This window comes from Neopelma chrysocephalum, unplaced genomic scaffold (genome assembly GCF_003984885.1).
Source record: "Neopelma chrysocephalum unplaced genomic scaffold, ASM398488v2 Primary Assembly neopelma1_61b, whole genome shotgun sequence".
In the NCBI taxonomy this organism is placed as follows: domain Eukaryota; kingdom Metazoa; phylum Chordata; class Aves; order Passeriformes; family Pipridae; genus Neopelma; species Neopelma chrysocephalum.
In genome coordinates, this window is record NW_020897717.1 from 3,943,186 (window position 1) to 3,958,827 (window position 15,642).

Genomic DNA, 15,642 nt, shown 5'->3' on the forward strand with positions numbered 1-15,642 from the left:
GGGTAGGAGTGTTACCAAAAAAAACCCACAAATGTGGAGTCACTGCCCCTACGCAAGGTTGAACTAAGATGCAGCTTGAGGGAGCAACAGATTAATTTTGTTGTAAACTCATAGTTTATCTTGATTTGAGCAGACACAAGACACCAGCCCAAGGTTTTCAAAACCCACATATACATATATATATGTATATATATGTATATATATATATCTCCATATTCTAGAGTTATTTAGTTCAGATCTTTTGAACATCAGTGTACTGCTAATTTAAAATGCATAACAGTTAGTAGAAAAAGCAGCGAAGACAAAGCAGTGAATTGACTTCCAAAACTATCAGCCTTTGTCAATTAAAATATTTACTTTTAACACAAGTGCTAATTAGTTAAAAACATTCAATCCAGTCTTAAAATAGAGGTCCAAGATACCCAATTTATTCTTGGAACAGTCACTTGTTCTCAGGATTAGGAAGACAATGGCATCCAGAGCAAGCATGTGCCCTCTCCCCTCCTATTACAGTTAATCAGGAACATAAATACTATAATGGAGCTGAGCCCCTGCAAACTCACCAGGTTGTTCATAATTTCCACTCCAGCTGGATTCACTGTGAGCGCTTCATCATACAATTGCTTAGCCTCCTCCAAATTGCCTTTCATCTCTGCAAACCTCCCACGCATGTACAGTACAGCATGAGATGTGGGGAAAAGACTAGCTGCCTCCTGGATACAAAAGCCTGCTTCTTTGAGATGCTGCTGGTCCATGAAGAGTTCGGCTAAAAAAAACCAAAACACCAAACCATAAAAATAAAGTAAAAAACACCCTACCATTAAAGGAAATCTAACAGAGACTTTTTCTTTGTATTAATTATAAATCATCTACCTTAAGCATATTAAAACATGAGGCCATGATCTGGCACAATGCTTACTACTATGGTTAGTGCTTACTATTATGACAGGATTCACTGAATGGATCTTTTCCTAATGCAAAGGGCTCTATACAGATGTTCATGGACATCTTTAAGTGGTGTCCTGACAGAGGACAGCCTTAAGGATTTGTCCATTGAGAATGTAAACAGTGCTGAACTAAGCCCTAAGGAAGCAAGGCTGCTAGCTACTTGGCGTCATCATATGTATTTCCAAATAATCGGGGGGGGGAAGAACAGAATAAGATATCACTGTCAACTGAGAACTTCAAACATGTCAGAGTAATACAATACATCTGAGCTGGACATTAGATAACTTACCTTAAAAAGAGCATTTTCACATTTAAAAATATGGTAAAAGTGTTTCTCTCTGCTTATTTGTCAAGTTCATGAGATAGCTGTCTCTTAACTTTTCAGAGACTGTCAAAATCAAAAGGCTTTTATAATATAGACCTATTTATATTGTGTATTCACCCATTTACTTCCTCATACATTACAGAAAAACGAAATACAGCTCTTGGAAGAGACCACTCATTTACTTTCTTGATCTATCAGCAACTGTCTTAGTGGTTTTCTTAGGAAAAAAACAGGCATACTCATGTGCTTGAATGTCAACTTGTTAATGAAATAATTTCTCATGATCAACATAAATTTCGTAACATATCTCATGGTTGAACTTTAACATTTCTCAGGATTTGGACTAGATGATTGTCTGACTAGATGATTGTTGTGTTGGACTGAATGGATGATGGTTTTAGGTCTCTTTCCAGTGAAATAGTCTAATTCTAGATTTATTAGATATTAAATTCTTTCAAAAGGTCAGAAGTGATACTCAGTTTTCACTGCTATACATAACTGATAAGGGAAACTGTGTTTTTAGACAGATATATATATATAGATATATATACACACACACATATATATACACACACACAAACCTGTATGCATGTACGTATATAAAATAATTCTCTCTCTTCATGCAGCAGGCATTGCTCTTTGGTCCATAACCTGTTTGTGTTCTATGTGTTCTCACTGCAAAAAATCAGTGGTCTCTTTTTTTTTTTTTTAACTGATGTGGTAATGCAGTAAGTATTGACAGTTCAAGAGTCCAATTCAAAATTACTAATTCAGGCTCCAGATTTAGAAAAAATGATTCTGAAATTAGACACAACCTTAAACGCCCTGACTTTTAAAGGCAGTAAATATTCTCAGGAAGTCTCTGTGAGAAGGGAAATTAGTGTGACAATTTTTCTTAAATAGATTTGAAACTCTGCCAGTTTCAAAACACTGGGAGACCCAGAAGACTGTGGGGACTTGGCATGATGACATCAAGCTTACTGGCAAGAGGTGAGCAGGAAAGCATCTCAAAGGCAGTCCTGCCTGACCATGGAAGGGCTCCTCTTTGCCTATCTGACATGAGACTGGGACCACAGACAGCATTTCTATTGACACACTAAAAACGATTCTGTACTGAAGTGACTGCTGAACACCCTTCCACTTCTGAGGTGGTCCTCCTAGAAGAAGGGTGAGACATTGCTCGAATATTCCTTGGCCATCCCTAGGTTGTGCTATAGATAAATGTCATTCTCCAAGGCTGTCAACATGAGCATAATATTAGTTCCTTCATAAGAGTTATACTCTTTCAGAATAACTCATATACATTTCTCTCTGGTTAATCATAAAATCTCTGCATGCATCCCTTCCCTTGGCTCCAAGAGGCTGCAGCTATCTATAATAACAGAAAGCAAGGCCATGTACCTTGTCAAGCTGAGTATTTGAACAGCCTTATGCAAAAATTTGTGGGAGGACAGTATTTTCCTTGCACTTCCAAGGAACAGAGCATTTTCCTGCCAAGTGCTGCATAGCAGCTGACGCTGTGCATGTGGCATTAAAGAGGATGGGGATGTGCAAAGAGGCGATCACTGCCTGAAGATGAACACTTCATTTGCAAAGTTAGCACAAACTTAACAGCACAAAAGAAGGGGTGAAATCCTGGCACTGTTTGAAGTCAGCAGAAGTTCTGGATACTGCCATATTAAAAACTCTATTAGTAACTAACAGCATCATGTGACTTGTTTCATTTCAGAAAAGAACTGGGAGCAAAGGGGTTTAGATGTGAAATCACGCACAGCCAGTGTTTCAATGCATACAAAATGGAGAGTACTTATTCTTTCGATGGTGCCTGTAAATCTTCCTCAGTAATAACAATTATTTAGAGGAAGTGCAGCAACACAGAATCTAAATAAGATCTACAAATTGTATTTTATGGTATGGTAATGTAGCATATTAAAGTTCAGACCATTTCTTTGCAGGCTCAATAGTCAATAAAAATGATTTAATGGTGTAGGAGGTCTAATTTGCATAAAAAAGAATGAGAGGGGTGCCTTTTGGTTATGAAAGGAAAGGAGTGCTAAAATTTTTAGCTACCAAGCTAAAAATAGACATTAAAGGACATCGTTTAAGCCTTCATTAAAACGTGTTTTCTGCAAACTCATTTTTCACTTCTATTACACACTCATTTTATTTACAGATTAACAAGATACACTTATGTAACATGGAATAAAAACATAGCTAGAGGCAGAAATCAAACCCAAAAAACAGTACCTATTACATTTTTCATGGTAATACCCTCAGTGGTACTGAAAGTACTGAAACACCTGGTTTTGTGCTACCTGGGTTAGCAGCTTCCTGACCACTGGATTAATCAGCCTACCTCCTTATATAACCTAATTATGCAGTAAATAAACACCTAACAAAATTAGCAGCCCTTGTGAGGAAGTTCTATTATAGAGACATGGCACCCAGTTCCACTCCAAAGCAGAGGATATCTTCTTAGGCTGACACAGCTACCAAAGATCTATAATTCTTATCCTGTGAAAGGGTCAATGCTTCAGGGAAACCATTTATGAACCTCTAATTGCTAGACTACATTGTTCTTGGTACTGACATTCTTCAAAGCTTTGAATCTAAAGCCAAGCTTCCTTGCCCTCTCTCACTTAACACCATCTTCATAAAAATTAAAACAAATCTACATCCTGTTTTTAACTAAGTACCAACAAAAGCTCTCTGAACACTACTGAGCAGAGAGATGATGATCCTGGAAGTACCACTCCTCTATAGCCTCTCTGGAGTAATGCTAGAAACTCTGAGTGTGAATGACATTAGGAAATATTTCAGCACTTCTACCTAGAGGTATGGACGGAGACAATGCACTGCATGGCTGGGCAAAGACAGTTTGAATCATGTACTATCTCCTTTCATTCAGTAATTGAAGCCTGCGCCTGCACTGAGACCATAAGCAACTATCCACCTAACTTCAAGATCCAGCCTAGATTCATTCCTTTCTCAAATCCACTTTTATGCTTCCCATCTGTGCTCTCTTTTAGTACTGTCCAGCCTACTTTGCTGTTCTTCCAAACAACTGTTGTCTCCTCTCATGGCTGCGGCCTCCTTTGTCTTGACTTGCAACTAGACTGCTACACCAGTTTTAATGCTGGGTCCAGTCCCTGAGAACGGCACACATCTCCACTCAGATTATTGTTAGCTCCTAACACGAGCTCCTAGTTCTTCCAGCCATTTCTGCTAGAAGCTTGTCTATAGTGAAGATCCTCAATCAAGTGAAAATTGTCAGAAGTGTATCATCTAGTTGCTCTGCAAAGAGCAGTAACAAACACACAGACCAAGAGCAATTTCCAGAACACTGACAAGGCTGGGTCTCCTACAGTCAGCCCCCTTATTTTGTCTCCAAGATAAATTATTTGCAGAGTTCTGTTAGGTAGTCCATCAGAGGCACAACAACAGTGTAATTTAGTCATGTCTGCATCACAGTGCTGGTGTGAGAAACAGAGCTGCTTAACATCACCTTGAACACTGACTCTATTTCCCATTTCCTAAGTGTTTCAAAGCAGTGTCAACAGTGACAGTGCTTGTCACTGCAGCAACAACTGTAATTCTAGCCTAAAAAAAAATCAAACAGATTTGAAATGTTTTTCTGCACTGTGAACAACCCAAGAGTTAAAATTTCATTCCTTGTGAATCACATTTGGTGTTATCCAAGATGCTGCACTTAACTCCCACAAAGAAGACTGCTTCACATCCCTTGGTTGTGTGTGCCTGCCAGATTTACAGCACCCTACTCTCCCCAAAAATGTTACTGCATAGTGACACGGCCAGGGTAACACAGCCAAATGCTCAGCAGGATGGTACAGTGGGGAGTAGCCCTTCATACTTAAGAAGGTGAGAGCATCTGTGAGGATGTGTAGGAAGGTGAATTCTGATCTACATCATCTGCCTTCAGGAGCTTTACTGTAGGAGCCCTTAGCCAGTTGGAAAGACCCACTCCTCGCAGAGAAGCTCTGCCTTCAGCAGTGACTACAGAAAATTACCATGACAAAGGGTTCCCGCCCTGCCTTTCCTTTCTGACAGGTGAGGTTTAGTCATTGTTTCATGCTATGACACCACCCTGCATACAGTAGCTTGACAATTTGTGGCAGCTTAGACAGAAGATTCCTCAAGCTGTATCCTGACTGCAATAATTTCATTTGATGTAAATGTTTGATACAGAAATGAAGTACAAAACCTGCCACGTGTTCCCACCCACCTGAGCTCAGCCACTTGCTCTTTTGAATGAGGCAATAGATTTACATCCTCAAGGGCTCTCTTTGCATGCAAACTGGTAACTGAAGTCTGGGGACTCGCTTTAAAGTCCCAAGCTTTGGGTCTCACAGGGCCTGAAATGTCCAAGCTTCTTTATTTACAAATGCAGCATGAGAGTGAAAATTTTTGGAAGCAGCACAGAACTGCCACAAGCTACCTTCAGTACTAAATGGCACAGTCAAAACGTGACTTGAAATATTACAAGGTAGTTGGTTCTTTTATGTGAAATGGGGCCCGGTTCACTGGTGCACTCTTTCTCAGCAGGGAGAAGAAAGTCACCATCTTCCTGGTAATTAGGCCACCATTGATAAGAATGACATCAAAATGCTTCTGTTGGAAGAGCACTTTTTGGGCTCTCTTGCACCCTCTCTCAAAATATGCATTGCTGGTTATTGTCAAAGAAAGGACTTCTAAGCCTTCATATTTCAGCCCAGTCAAGTATAAATTCCTATTAGGATCCCTATGAACAGATGTCCTGCCTCCTTCTTCATGACTGAGTACACGTCATCATTTGTCCCAACTTACTGAGCAGCTGAGGAAATGCTAGTATTTGGTACCCTCACTCACTCTCTGGGTACCACTGGCAGTGCAACAAGTTCCTCTCCATCTCATGGCAAAGGATCCACAGAATGCTTAATAAAAAGCATTGGTAGCTGCTGCCTGTTTCCTTCACGAGCAAGTGTTCAAGACACACATGAATGTTTGCGTCCCAAATTTAAAGAAATAGTATGTGGTCTTTGAAGCTTGTCCATGCCAAAGCATTATCAGTCCACAAAGTTTCATGTCCCACCCCAGCAATGAGAAACATCCAGAAGCCTCATGAATGGAGGAGGCAATCCAAAATGCCCTGTGCTGATATAAGGCTATGAGAATCCTTTTAACTTTTTAAATTCATTGTTGATAGAAAGTAAAATAAACCAACCTGGAGAGTGTAGGTCAAAACCTAGTATCCCCCCTTGAGGATGTTCAGATGAAGAGAAATGGGGAACTTGGTGACCTTTAGCCTCCACCAGAAAAGCCTAGAACACAGCTTGCTAAACCAGGAGGCTCAGCAGAACAACTGCTGGCTTCTTAACTTCACTAATAGCATTTCAAAGGGGACCAAACCAGCTCACTTTACCATTTCTATCTCCAGTGTGAAGCTTTCCTAATCCATCCTACTACATAAATACTGCAGAGGAGCCACACCTTTATTTTCCTCAGTAACACGTGTCTAATAAAAGACTCCCTCCTGCTCCCACTCACCCGGCTCCAGCTTTTCATAGTGCTTTGTGTCACTGTAAAGAGACACAAAAATTAACAGCGTTTATGGAGCTCAAGAACTCAAGTGTGGATGGGGAAGTTCTACATCCAAAATTCTAAATTTGAAAGCACTTAAAAAAAAAAAAAAGAAAAATATTAGAATTGCTTCAACAACCAGTGCTGCATCACAGGACAGTATCTGATCCAGCTACTCTAGCAATGTCAATAAAGATGTCTCTCAAACCTGATAAACACCTTTAATATCAGAGTTAATAACTTGTGGGGGCTTAGGATCACAGAAAGCTTTGAGAAGGAAGAATGTTTAAGTGCCTGTGCCCAAGCTGTGCAAACACAAGCTGTGCTGGGTGAGCTGAGGGGCACAGGGGAGGGCCTGGCTGCACCCTTGGCTTCTGCCAGCATGCCAACTCTGCGGCTGTTGGCCAGCTGGGGTAGGAGATTCCAGCCCACTGGCCCCAATGACTCGTTCTCGTGGAACAAAGCCCATCTCCTCTACCACAGCTTTTTCCCAGGAACTGGCCCATATCGAATAAAATAAATAAATCACAAGTGTTTTGTGAAGGGGAAAAAAGAAAGTTCCTGCTGTACATAGCTCGGGGGAGCAGATGTTTTTCCATTAGCTCACTGTTCTGTGCTGCACTGCCTCTCTTAGCATTTCTTGTTTGTGGCATGTTCGTTATAATCTTTTTTTTCCTAGGGTAAACTTTAGCACGTTACTGAGACAGCAGGTAGCCCACTCCAGGCCCCCATTATTTTTCTCTAAATGCTCCTTTAAATTAGCCTTAGGGTCTACCTGGTGAGGTTTGCAGGCTGAGCTTAGCAGGCATTTAGCCAAACTTATATCAAATTACCAGACCTACTTTGCTGTGAGTGGCCATATTTGGTAAAGTATTGGGTTAGTCAAGAAGCTAAATTGTCAGATATAAAGTACTAGTAAAGACAAACAAAGTGGACATCGTAGTTAAAAGTAAAGCTCAAAATAATATAGTAACGGAAGCTGGAATATCAGAACTTTTATTAAAACTGACTTGCAGCATTCTAAAATGCTCTGTGTAAATAGAGCATATGGTTATTACTGCCTGGAAATATAACCACATATACTTCAGATAAGGAATCACTCCAGTTACCCAAAGAGCTTTGAACTATTAACACTATTTCTTTTCAATACTGACATGCTTTGCTCTCTGGGTCAAAAGTGATCTTATAAAAACGTCGAATGAAGGTAAATGTTGGTCATAAATTTGAACGATTTCAAGTATATTTTCCTTAGCCAAACAGCATGACTCTATTTTCTAAACAAAAAGGAGGAGTACTGGCAGGATTAAAAAAAGTATTAGCACCAGTAATCTCTAGGATTCCCCTTGCAGCTCTTCCTGCAGCAAGAGGGCGGAGTTAACAAGCTTTACCAATGCCACAGAAGTTCATTCTCTCTTCTCAAAGTTGAGTTCAAGCTCTCAGTTACAAAAAGTAGAACAAAGAGGAGAAATTAGCATATTGATTACATAAAGACCACCTCTCCTGGAGCTGCGCCACTGCAGCATGTGCACTGTAGCACCGTTCCTAAGTACTCCCTGAAATGAGCTGTTTCTCAGACTTGGGGCCAAGAATAATGTTTAGGCTTATAAATGTTAAAGTGTTCCAAGATGACTCTTTTTAAGAAGCCATTACATTACATTTCAGGAGAACTAGGGGGGGTTATTGTTAAAAAGGACCAGACAAGCTGTGTTAACAACCTTTGCTGCAGAACACTTGAAAACCGAGTATGCCTATTAATATGCCTGCTGCAGGGATAGACAACCTCTCTAGTCCCTGGGGACAGCACACCTCATACTCTTCCAAAGCTAACTGTGACTGCCTGCAGGAAAAACAGGAAGATATGGAAGGCCACAAAAGTAATGTTTTAAGTTCCCTGCTGCACATGACTGCACTCCCAGGTGGTCCTATAAGAGATGGCTGGACACAAGATTAACAGTGAGAATTCACTGTTATTTTGATGCATGGAAGAGAAAATGACTTTCTAGAGATCACAGATCCATCAAGCAGCTCTTTGGTGTTTACAGGAAGCTACAAAAAACTATCTTGCCAAAGATCACTAGGCATTGCTACAGGGAAAGACAAGGTATAGCATCTGTTACAGTGCAGCACATTTGGACTTAGCAGCTGCATATCCAAAGCTGCTGCTTTATTACCTTTCCTACATAACTGTGCTGGTCATAAACCCAGAAAAGTTATAGATAAAACCACTAAGTCTCTGTCCTCTTATGTGCAGTGTAAGTATCTTTATCACAGCACAGAAGAGATTATTTGCATAGGGTTCACAGCCTTGCCTTCAGCCACTGTTAAAGGAGCGCACATGTTCTCATGAGCTAATTGTGAAACTCATTAGGGAACAAGGGCTCTCCAGCTTGGAGGGACTGAGGATGCTTCTGTACAAGGCAGGAACTTGTATTGCAGCTGCAGGTGGAGGATGATCCAGTAAGGATTCCCCTGTATAACCACCATCAACACTCCCTTTCGCAAGTGTATGTGCTGGTTTTGTGGCCTGTGCTGGTTTTGTGGCCTGTCCTGGCTGCTGGAAGGCTGTAAGAACAACCTCCCACAGCTGTGGGATAGCTGGTTCTGTGTGCCTCTTTCCTCTATCAGTGCAGAAAGCTCTACTGGATCAGTTGGTTGCCACCATTAGTTTTCATGTCCTGGGATACGAAGGGGCATGGGAACTGCAATGGCTCTAACGGAACCCAGACAAGATTGCAACCTGGCACTCTAAATCCATATCCTCATACAGAGACACAGCCAGCTGCGTGCTGTTAGTGTCTGAAAAGGATGGATGCTTTGTTATAAATTTACTGTAGTATGAGGCTAGGAAATTGTAATAATTTTATCTAAAGATTTGTGAGTCATGCTAAAAAGGTCAAAGTGTTAATGACAACAAAAACAACAACACTAAAGTCATTTCCCAAAGGCAGACTAACATTTTTTCCCTTTAGAGATAGGACACTGAGGTATGAAAAAGTTAGGCAACTTGCCTGGAGTCACAAGATGAGTCATGGATTGAAAAAGGACAAGTGCAAGCTAAACCTGATAAAAATCTACAGCATACTGCTGCAGCTCTTCCATGAATATGAAGAGACTCTGTATGCAGCCATCAGAATATTACACTAATAGCCTGTTGCTTTCCACAGCTGTTAATTTTGGGGTAACCTGTAATGCAAAAGCATGTGACTACCTCAACTGCCACACATTTCTGTTTAATTTGTTGTTTATGAAATATCTCTATTCTGGAAGTTATTACCTTTTTACAAGTATACTTAATTCTCCTTTCCCCTCCTTCCAGATGGAAAAGATTCTAGTACTGAGGGTCAGTGATACCCTCCTGGACTATTACACTCACTAAGCCCAGTGTAAGATCAAGCCACTTCCAAGAAGTTCTCTAATTATTCAGGCACGATGCCCTTCTCCATAGAGAATGAAGACTAGCCCAAAATACCTACATCTCTCTTTGTCCCTCAGGATACCAGAATGCAGCAACTTCCACACTGCTGTGCAAAGAGAATGGCCAGTACCTCACCAAGAGCTCATTAAGCTGCATCCATAACAATAACTGACTTCAGTAATGAAATTACAAAGCAGTCACAGTGTGTGTTGTGAAAATATCAATCCTGATTCAAGTCCAGCTAAAAATAAGCATGAAGCAAAATAAAGATTTAAAAAATGATAGGACAGAAAAGTTACAGCCTATAAAAATAAATTCTATCTAAATGAATTAATTAACACCTTTGAGAATGGCACTCGATTCACACAGAAAAGCAATCACGGCAATTCACAGCTAGGTCACAGCAAGCACTAGGTCTTTATTGCTTTTTGTCTTTTTAGACAGCGGGGAAAAAAAAAATGTAAACTGCCTAGAGCTATCTGCAGGGTGATGGACAACGGACATCTGACTTCTCATCACAATAACCTCCATTTATTTTGCTCCCCACCAGCCTTCTCTGCAGCCTTAAATCAGGAGTATAAACTGACTAAAGCAAAAGCTTGCTGGTGATTTTGAAGCCCACAGTACATGACTGAAATTTACATGCACACAAGTCACAAAAATGACCATATGTGATTAACTTAAAGTATGATGCATTCCATAAGGTGACTTTTGTTCTTCAACATTAGTCAAATTGTAATAAAAACAATGGCACATATTTTGTTCTAGAACTAAAGTTCAGTTGGTAGGAAACAGCCCATAAAAACAGCTACAAAAAATCTTTGCTGAGAAGTACGGTGAGACTGCCAGGTTTTGTTTGAGAACTGTCAATTGCATAAGTTAGCAAAAGGAGAATTTGAAAGGTTCTCCTGCATAAAGAATAAGAAATTATCAGCAAGGTTCCAGGAGGCCCTACTTTTCTTTCTTCATTGCAAATGGTGAGACATCTAATAAGCAACCACAGCACTCAAAGGTAACTTCAGACTCACAACTGCGGGCTCAGTTATGGAAGAAAAACCGCGTCTCATAAGAACAAAACTGCAGGGTCAGAACTTCTTCTATCAGTTCCAAAACCCCGGAATGCAAACGGCAGAATGTGCTGGGCAGCTCTGTTCCTCATCAAATGTCCTACATGAAACCCTTCTATGAGTTTGGAGATCGCCTCTGGGCAGAGTCTCTTCTCACTGTTCTCTTTTCCCTTTATGTGCTCTACTGTAGCATCTCTGCACTAGTGTCTCAAACTGATAAGCAACCTACAAGCCCTTGGGAGATTCAAAGAGTCGAGGAGTGAGTGAAGCGAAGGACTTACTCTTTTTAAAAGTTTTCACTTAAGCCACAGCAAAGAGTGGAAAGTTCCCAGCCTAAATCACATTTAATACATGGTTTACCCAGTCTTATTACAGGGAAGCATGTAGGAAAAAACAAACGAAAATAATTGTGCCTATCAACTACCATTTGTTAATGAACCATCTAACCTCTTTTTTTAAAAAGCATATTGTAGTGATGACTGAAGTTTTCTGTGTGTTTTGGAAAAACAGAGGTGAGCTGAAAAATCATACTACTATAGTATTTTTTTGTCAAAATCAAATAAGTGGTATTTCAAAAACCATCTGGGATAGACAGGCAGATTTTCTGCTGGAATAAAGTGATTTTCAACTTATGATTTCAACTACTTGGTTAATACTTATGTCATTTTATTCACCACTGGAGGGAAAAAGGAACCCCAGGTGGTCCAGGACTTACCAGCTTGTAGCCAAATTTGTTCAAGAGTTGTCCACAGTTGCATAGGTCCCTGCTTCATTGTGCTGCTCTGCATAGTTATTTCAGACATGGCCTGTTCCAGTCTCGATGCAGCAAGTGAAGAGGCTCGTTGTGACCCTACGGACCAACAAACAAGAACAAAAAGGATATTTCTTTGACTCAATAAGGCAGCAGGTCCGATCCTTCACACAATATAATAAGAGCTCTACTGAATTCTAGCATGACCAACTGGAGAACTATGTTTTATAAAAGGTTAATTTACTGAAAAAACCCTACTAAATTACCCAAGGGCTGCAGCTCAAATAAGCAAATTAAGAGACAGACAGTAATTTTATGAAGGTCTGCTTAGCATTCATTAAGGAAGCAAGCATATTTTGCTCATTTGGGAAGCAGAAGTCTACCATCAAATATTTCCCACAAATACTTTTTAATAATCCATTTTATAAGCACAGTCACCATACAATTCCAAAATGTGCCCCACTAACGTAAAAACTTAGTACAGCATTACAAAGTAGTTTAGCCCCATTCACACAGCACACACACTTCAAGTGACATCAATATTGTTCTACTGATTTAGAGGCAATGTGGTTTTTCATTTAACCTTAGGGAGCAGAGAGTTCAGAGCTTTGACTACATTAACCTTTAGTATGCACTGTAACATTTACGCAAGAATAAAGTATTTGGCACCCACATCTCTGGGACAAAACATCACATCAAAAGCTACTCCCAGAAGGAGTGCATGGGCGGAGACCATGTTCTCCAGTACAGGGATTATACTGGTGAACTGCTCTCTTACAGGGGTACCAAGAGCATGATAGCAAAATAAGAAGTTACAAAATGAGATTTCAGAGTTGACTTTGTAAAGCTTTGAGAAATAAATATTTTAATATACATAGATTTAATGTGACTTAAGGTTGATAAGCTCTTCTCTGGAGAGCTACTGTGACTGAAACACTTGTGCTGATTAGCATTACTCTTGAATCAATCCTTACACATTGACCTCACAGACCACAAGATCACAGAGTTCAAATCCTGTTTTCACTCACCGCAGCCACCCTGAGGGAGCAGCAAAGCCTAGAAACAGGTACTCGGGGAAGCTGAGATGGCTCTGGGCAGGGAAAGGGACAGAAGAGCAAAAAACCTGTCACAGGGTTATGCATTAAATGCTCTCTCTGAGAGAGACAGCAGCTTTTCCCGCTGAAGTGTGCTGAAGAGGGGGTTGCCAAACCACACCTCCTGACCAGCAGTCTGACACGTCACCCCCGGCCAGGGTGCTGGCAGGCACAGCAGTGTGGTCCCCCAGCCATGGTCTCCTGGCCATCGCCACTCTGGATGCTGAGCAGGGACCCAGCCTCCTGCCAGGCATGAGAGGAGGCACTTTTTCGCCCCATGCTCCTGTGCCGAGACACCTTTGCATTGCGAGGCAGGACATGGCTGCAGCTTCTATCAAACCCGCGGCAAGAGTGTCATGGCTTGGGAGAGACCACAAGTGCAATCCCAAGCCCAAAATCGCTCCGGGAAATACTTGTCCCATTATCTCACTGCTAACTAATGTAATTCATTTTAAACAGGAGAACTTCAAAAGAGCCCCACAAGCGCAGGACTCTCCCACAGCTCCCTTGGAAAATGCAAATGTGCTCTTCCTAGCTGCGTTTCTAAAATTCCTACATATTTTCAAAGACATTCCTTTACTAATGTTCCTCCTGATCTAATGTTCCGAGAGATGACAGTGCAGTAATGTAGCAATTACGACTTCAGCAGTAGGGTAAAAGCCACTCAGCTTTGCAGGGAGAATTCATTATATTTAACAGTTTATTTAACAGATCCATCTTCAGCCTGTTCCACTGCACGAGATTCCTCCCCCTGCCCTGCCCGCTTAGTCTTCTCCCTCATCCCTATCCCCACCTGGGAGAAATTCCACCGAAACTCCCAAAAATTCAAGTCAGACTACAGCTGTTTGACACAGGGGAAACTACCATTTACTCCCAGCCATTCAAAAACACAGACAGCTTCTCTGAAGTGCAGAGACAAGAAAACGGACACATGAACAAGCTAGTGATGTTATTAGGAGCACTTTGAAATTAGGGCAGACTTCTTGCCTTCTAGATTGGCAAACATGGAAAAAATTATATGTGCTTTGGGGATTGTGCTGTCGGCCTAACCAGATTCTTATATTAGCACTCCTGATAATGTTAGCATGCTTTGAAAGCAACTTTCAGAATCATATTTTTCTGCCAAGACTGCCTTCTTCCAGAGAGGCTTTCTGGAGCTGTGTTTCTTGCAAGCACCCATATATGACGCTGAGCTCTTTGCATGGGGTGTGCATATGGGCTGGTGTTTTATTCACATCCTCCCGGAGCTCAGGGAAATCCTCTTTTCCTTGCAAGTCAATCCAAGAAAACTATGTCACTGTAAGGCACCTTTATGCATTTTGAAGAGGTTCACACACTGCCTAAGCAGATCCACTTAGGATTGACTAAAGCATCCTTCCCTCACAAAGCAGGCTTTACAGGAATATCACAGTGAGTTAATTGCACACAAAGGAACACAAGTTAGCTGCTCCTTTTCTCCTTTTCATTAGCCCAGTAGTTGCTAAGAGGGAAATTTGACACTGAGACTGATCTTGCCCTGTGCAGTGGGCATCTGCACAACCATAAAAATAATAACACAAGTTACTCAGAGATTTACAGCAGAGGCTCTTTGTATTTAACAGCCTTTGGCATTCCAGTCCTTTAATCTTTACTTTCTTTTCCTTCTTTTCCAGCCTACATGAGAAAGCAAACCACACTAGGCAGAGACCATCCCATCTCTTCCCATCCCTGCCGGGCCTCAGACACAGATATGCTCTGATATGCCTTTTCCAGACGAAAAGGCTCTGTCCATCATGGTCCATACGTCCACTTTTGCCACTGCTGTTCTTGCCCATCTCTACTGGGCTGGTTATAATTTGGTCCTCTGTCTGACCAAATAAACTCTTTAAGAGAAGGTTTTAGCCAGCCTGGCCCTTCTGGACTGAAAGGGGCTCAGTCACAGCTCTGAATCTCAGGCAAGCAATATGGTGACCCTGAAGGTGGGCTGATGGCTACTGGACCCACAAAAGAATATCCCCCTAACACACACCTTCTTCTGAGAGAGGAGGTCAGCATGTATTGCACTGACATGACTCTGACCTCAGGGTAGCTGGGGGAGATGGAAAAACTTCAAGCAACATTAAAAAAAAAGCAGCATCTGAATGTCTCATTCTTCCTAAAGAAATGTAGATCTTTATAGGCTAAAAAAACCTCCCCACAGAACCTGTCTCACAGAATTGTAATGTCATGCCTCAAAATACATGCAAATGTTGGCATAAGAAGACATCACATCAATTTGTTATTTTAGTGCAGTCTCTTTCTCTATTTAACAGCTCCACTAGACAGAATATAAACTTCACATTTTACAATAAAGCCCTTCACACATTTTGGAAATAACTCATAAAAATAACAAAACTGATTTTGTCGTGATGAGCTCTGCATATAAGCCATACAAAATCTATCCAAATAATTTAAAAGCACTGTTCCAGTGTTATAAGACCGAAAAG

At 41.0% G+C, this 15,642-nt stretch overlaps 1 protein-coding gene across 6 annotated transcripts in view; it reads right to left on the reverse strand.

The window, feature by feature from the left end:
- The window catches only part of TTC7A (tetratricopeptide repeat domain 7A), a 174,885-nt gene that overhangs the window by 39,298 nt on the left and 119,945 nt on the right, over window positions 1-15,642 (reverse strand). For all 6 annotated transcript variants that reach the window (XM_027681967.1, XM_027681968.1, XM_027681971.1 and 3 more), the window contains 2 exons: window positions 12,048-12,182; window positions 564-766 (listed from right to left, as the gene is read on the reverse strand). In XM_027681967.1, the coding sequence (XP_027537768.1) occupies window positions 564-766; window positions 12,048-12,182 (338 nt within the window). The remainder of the gene's footprint in view (window positions 1-563; window positions 767-12,047; window positions 12,183-15,642) is intronic.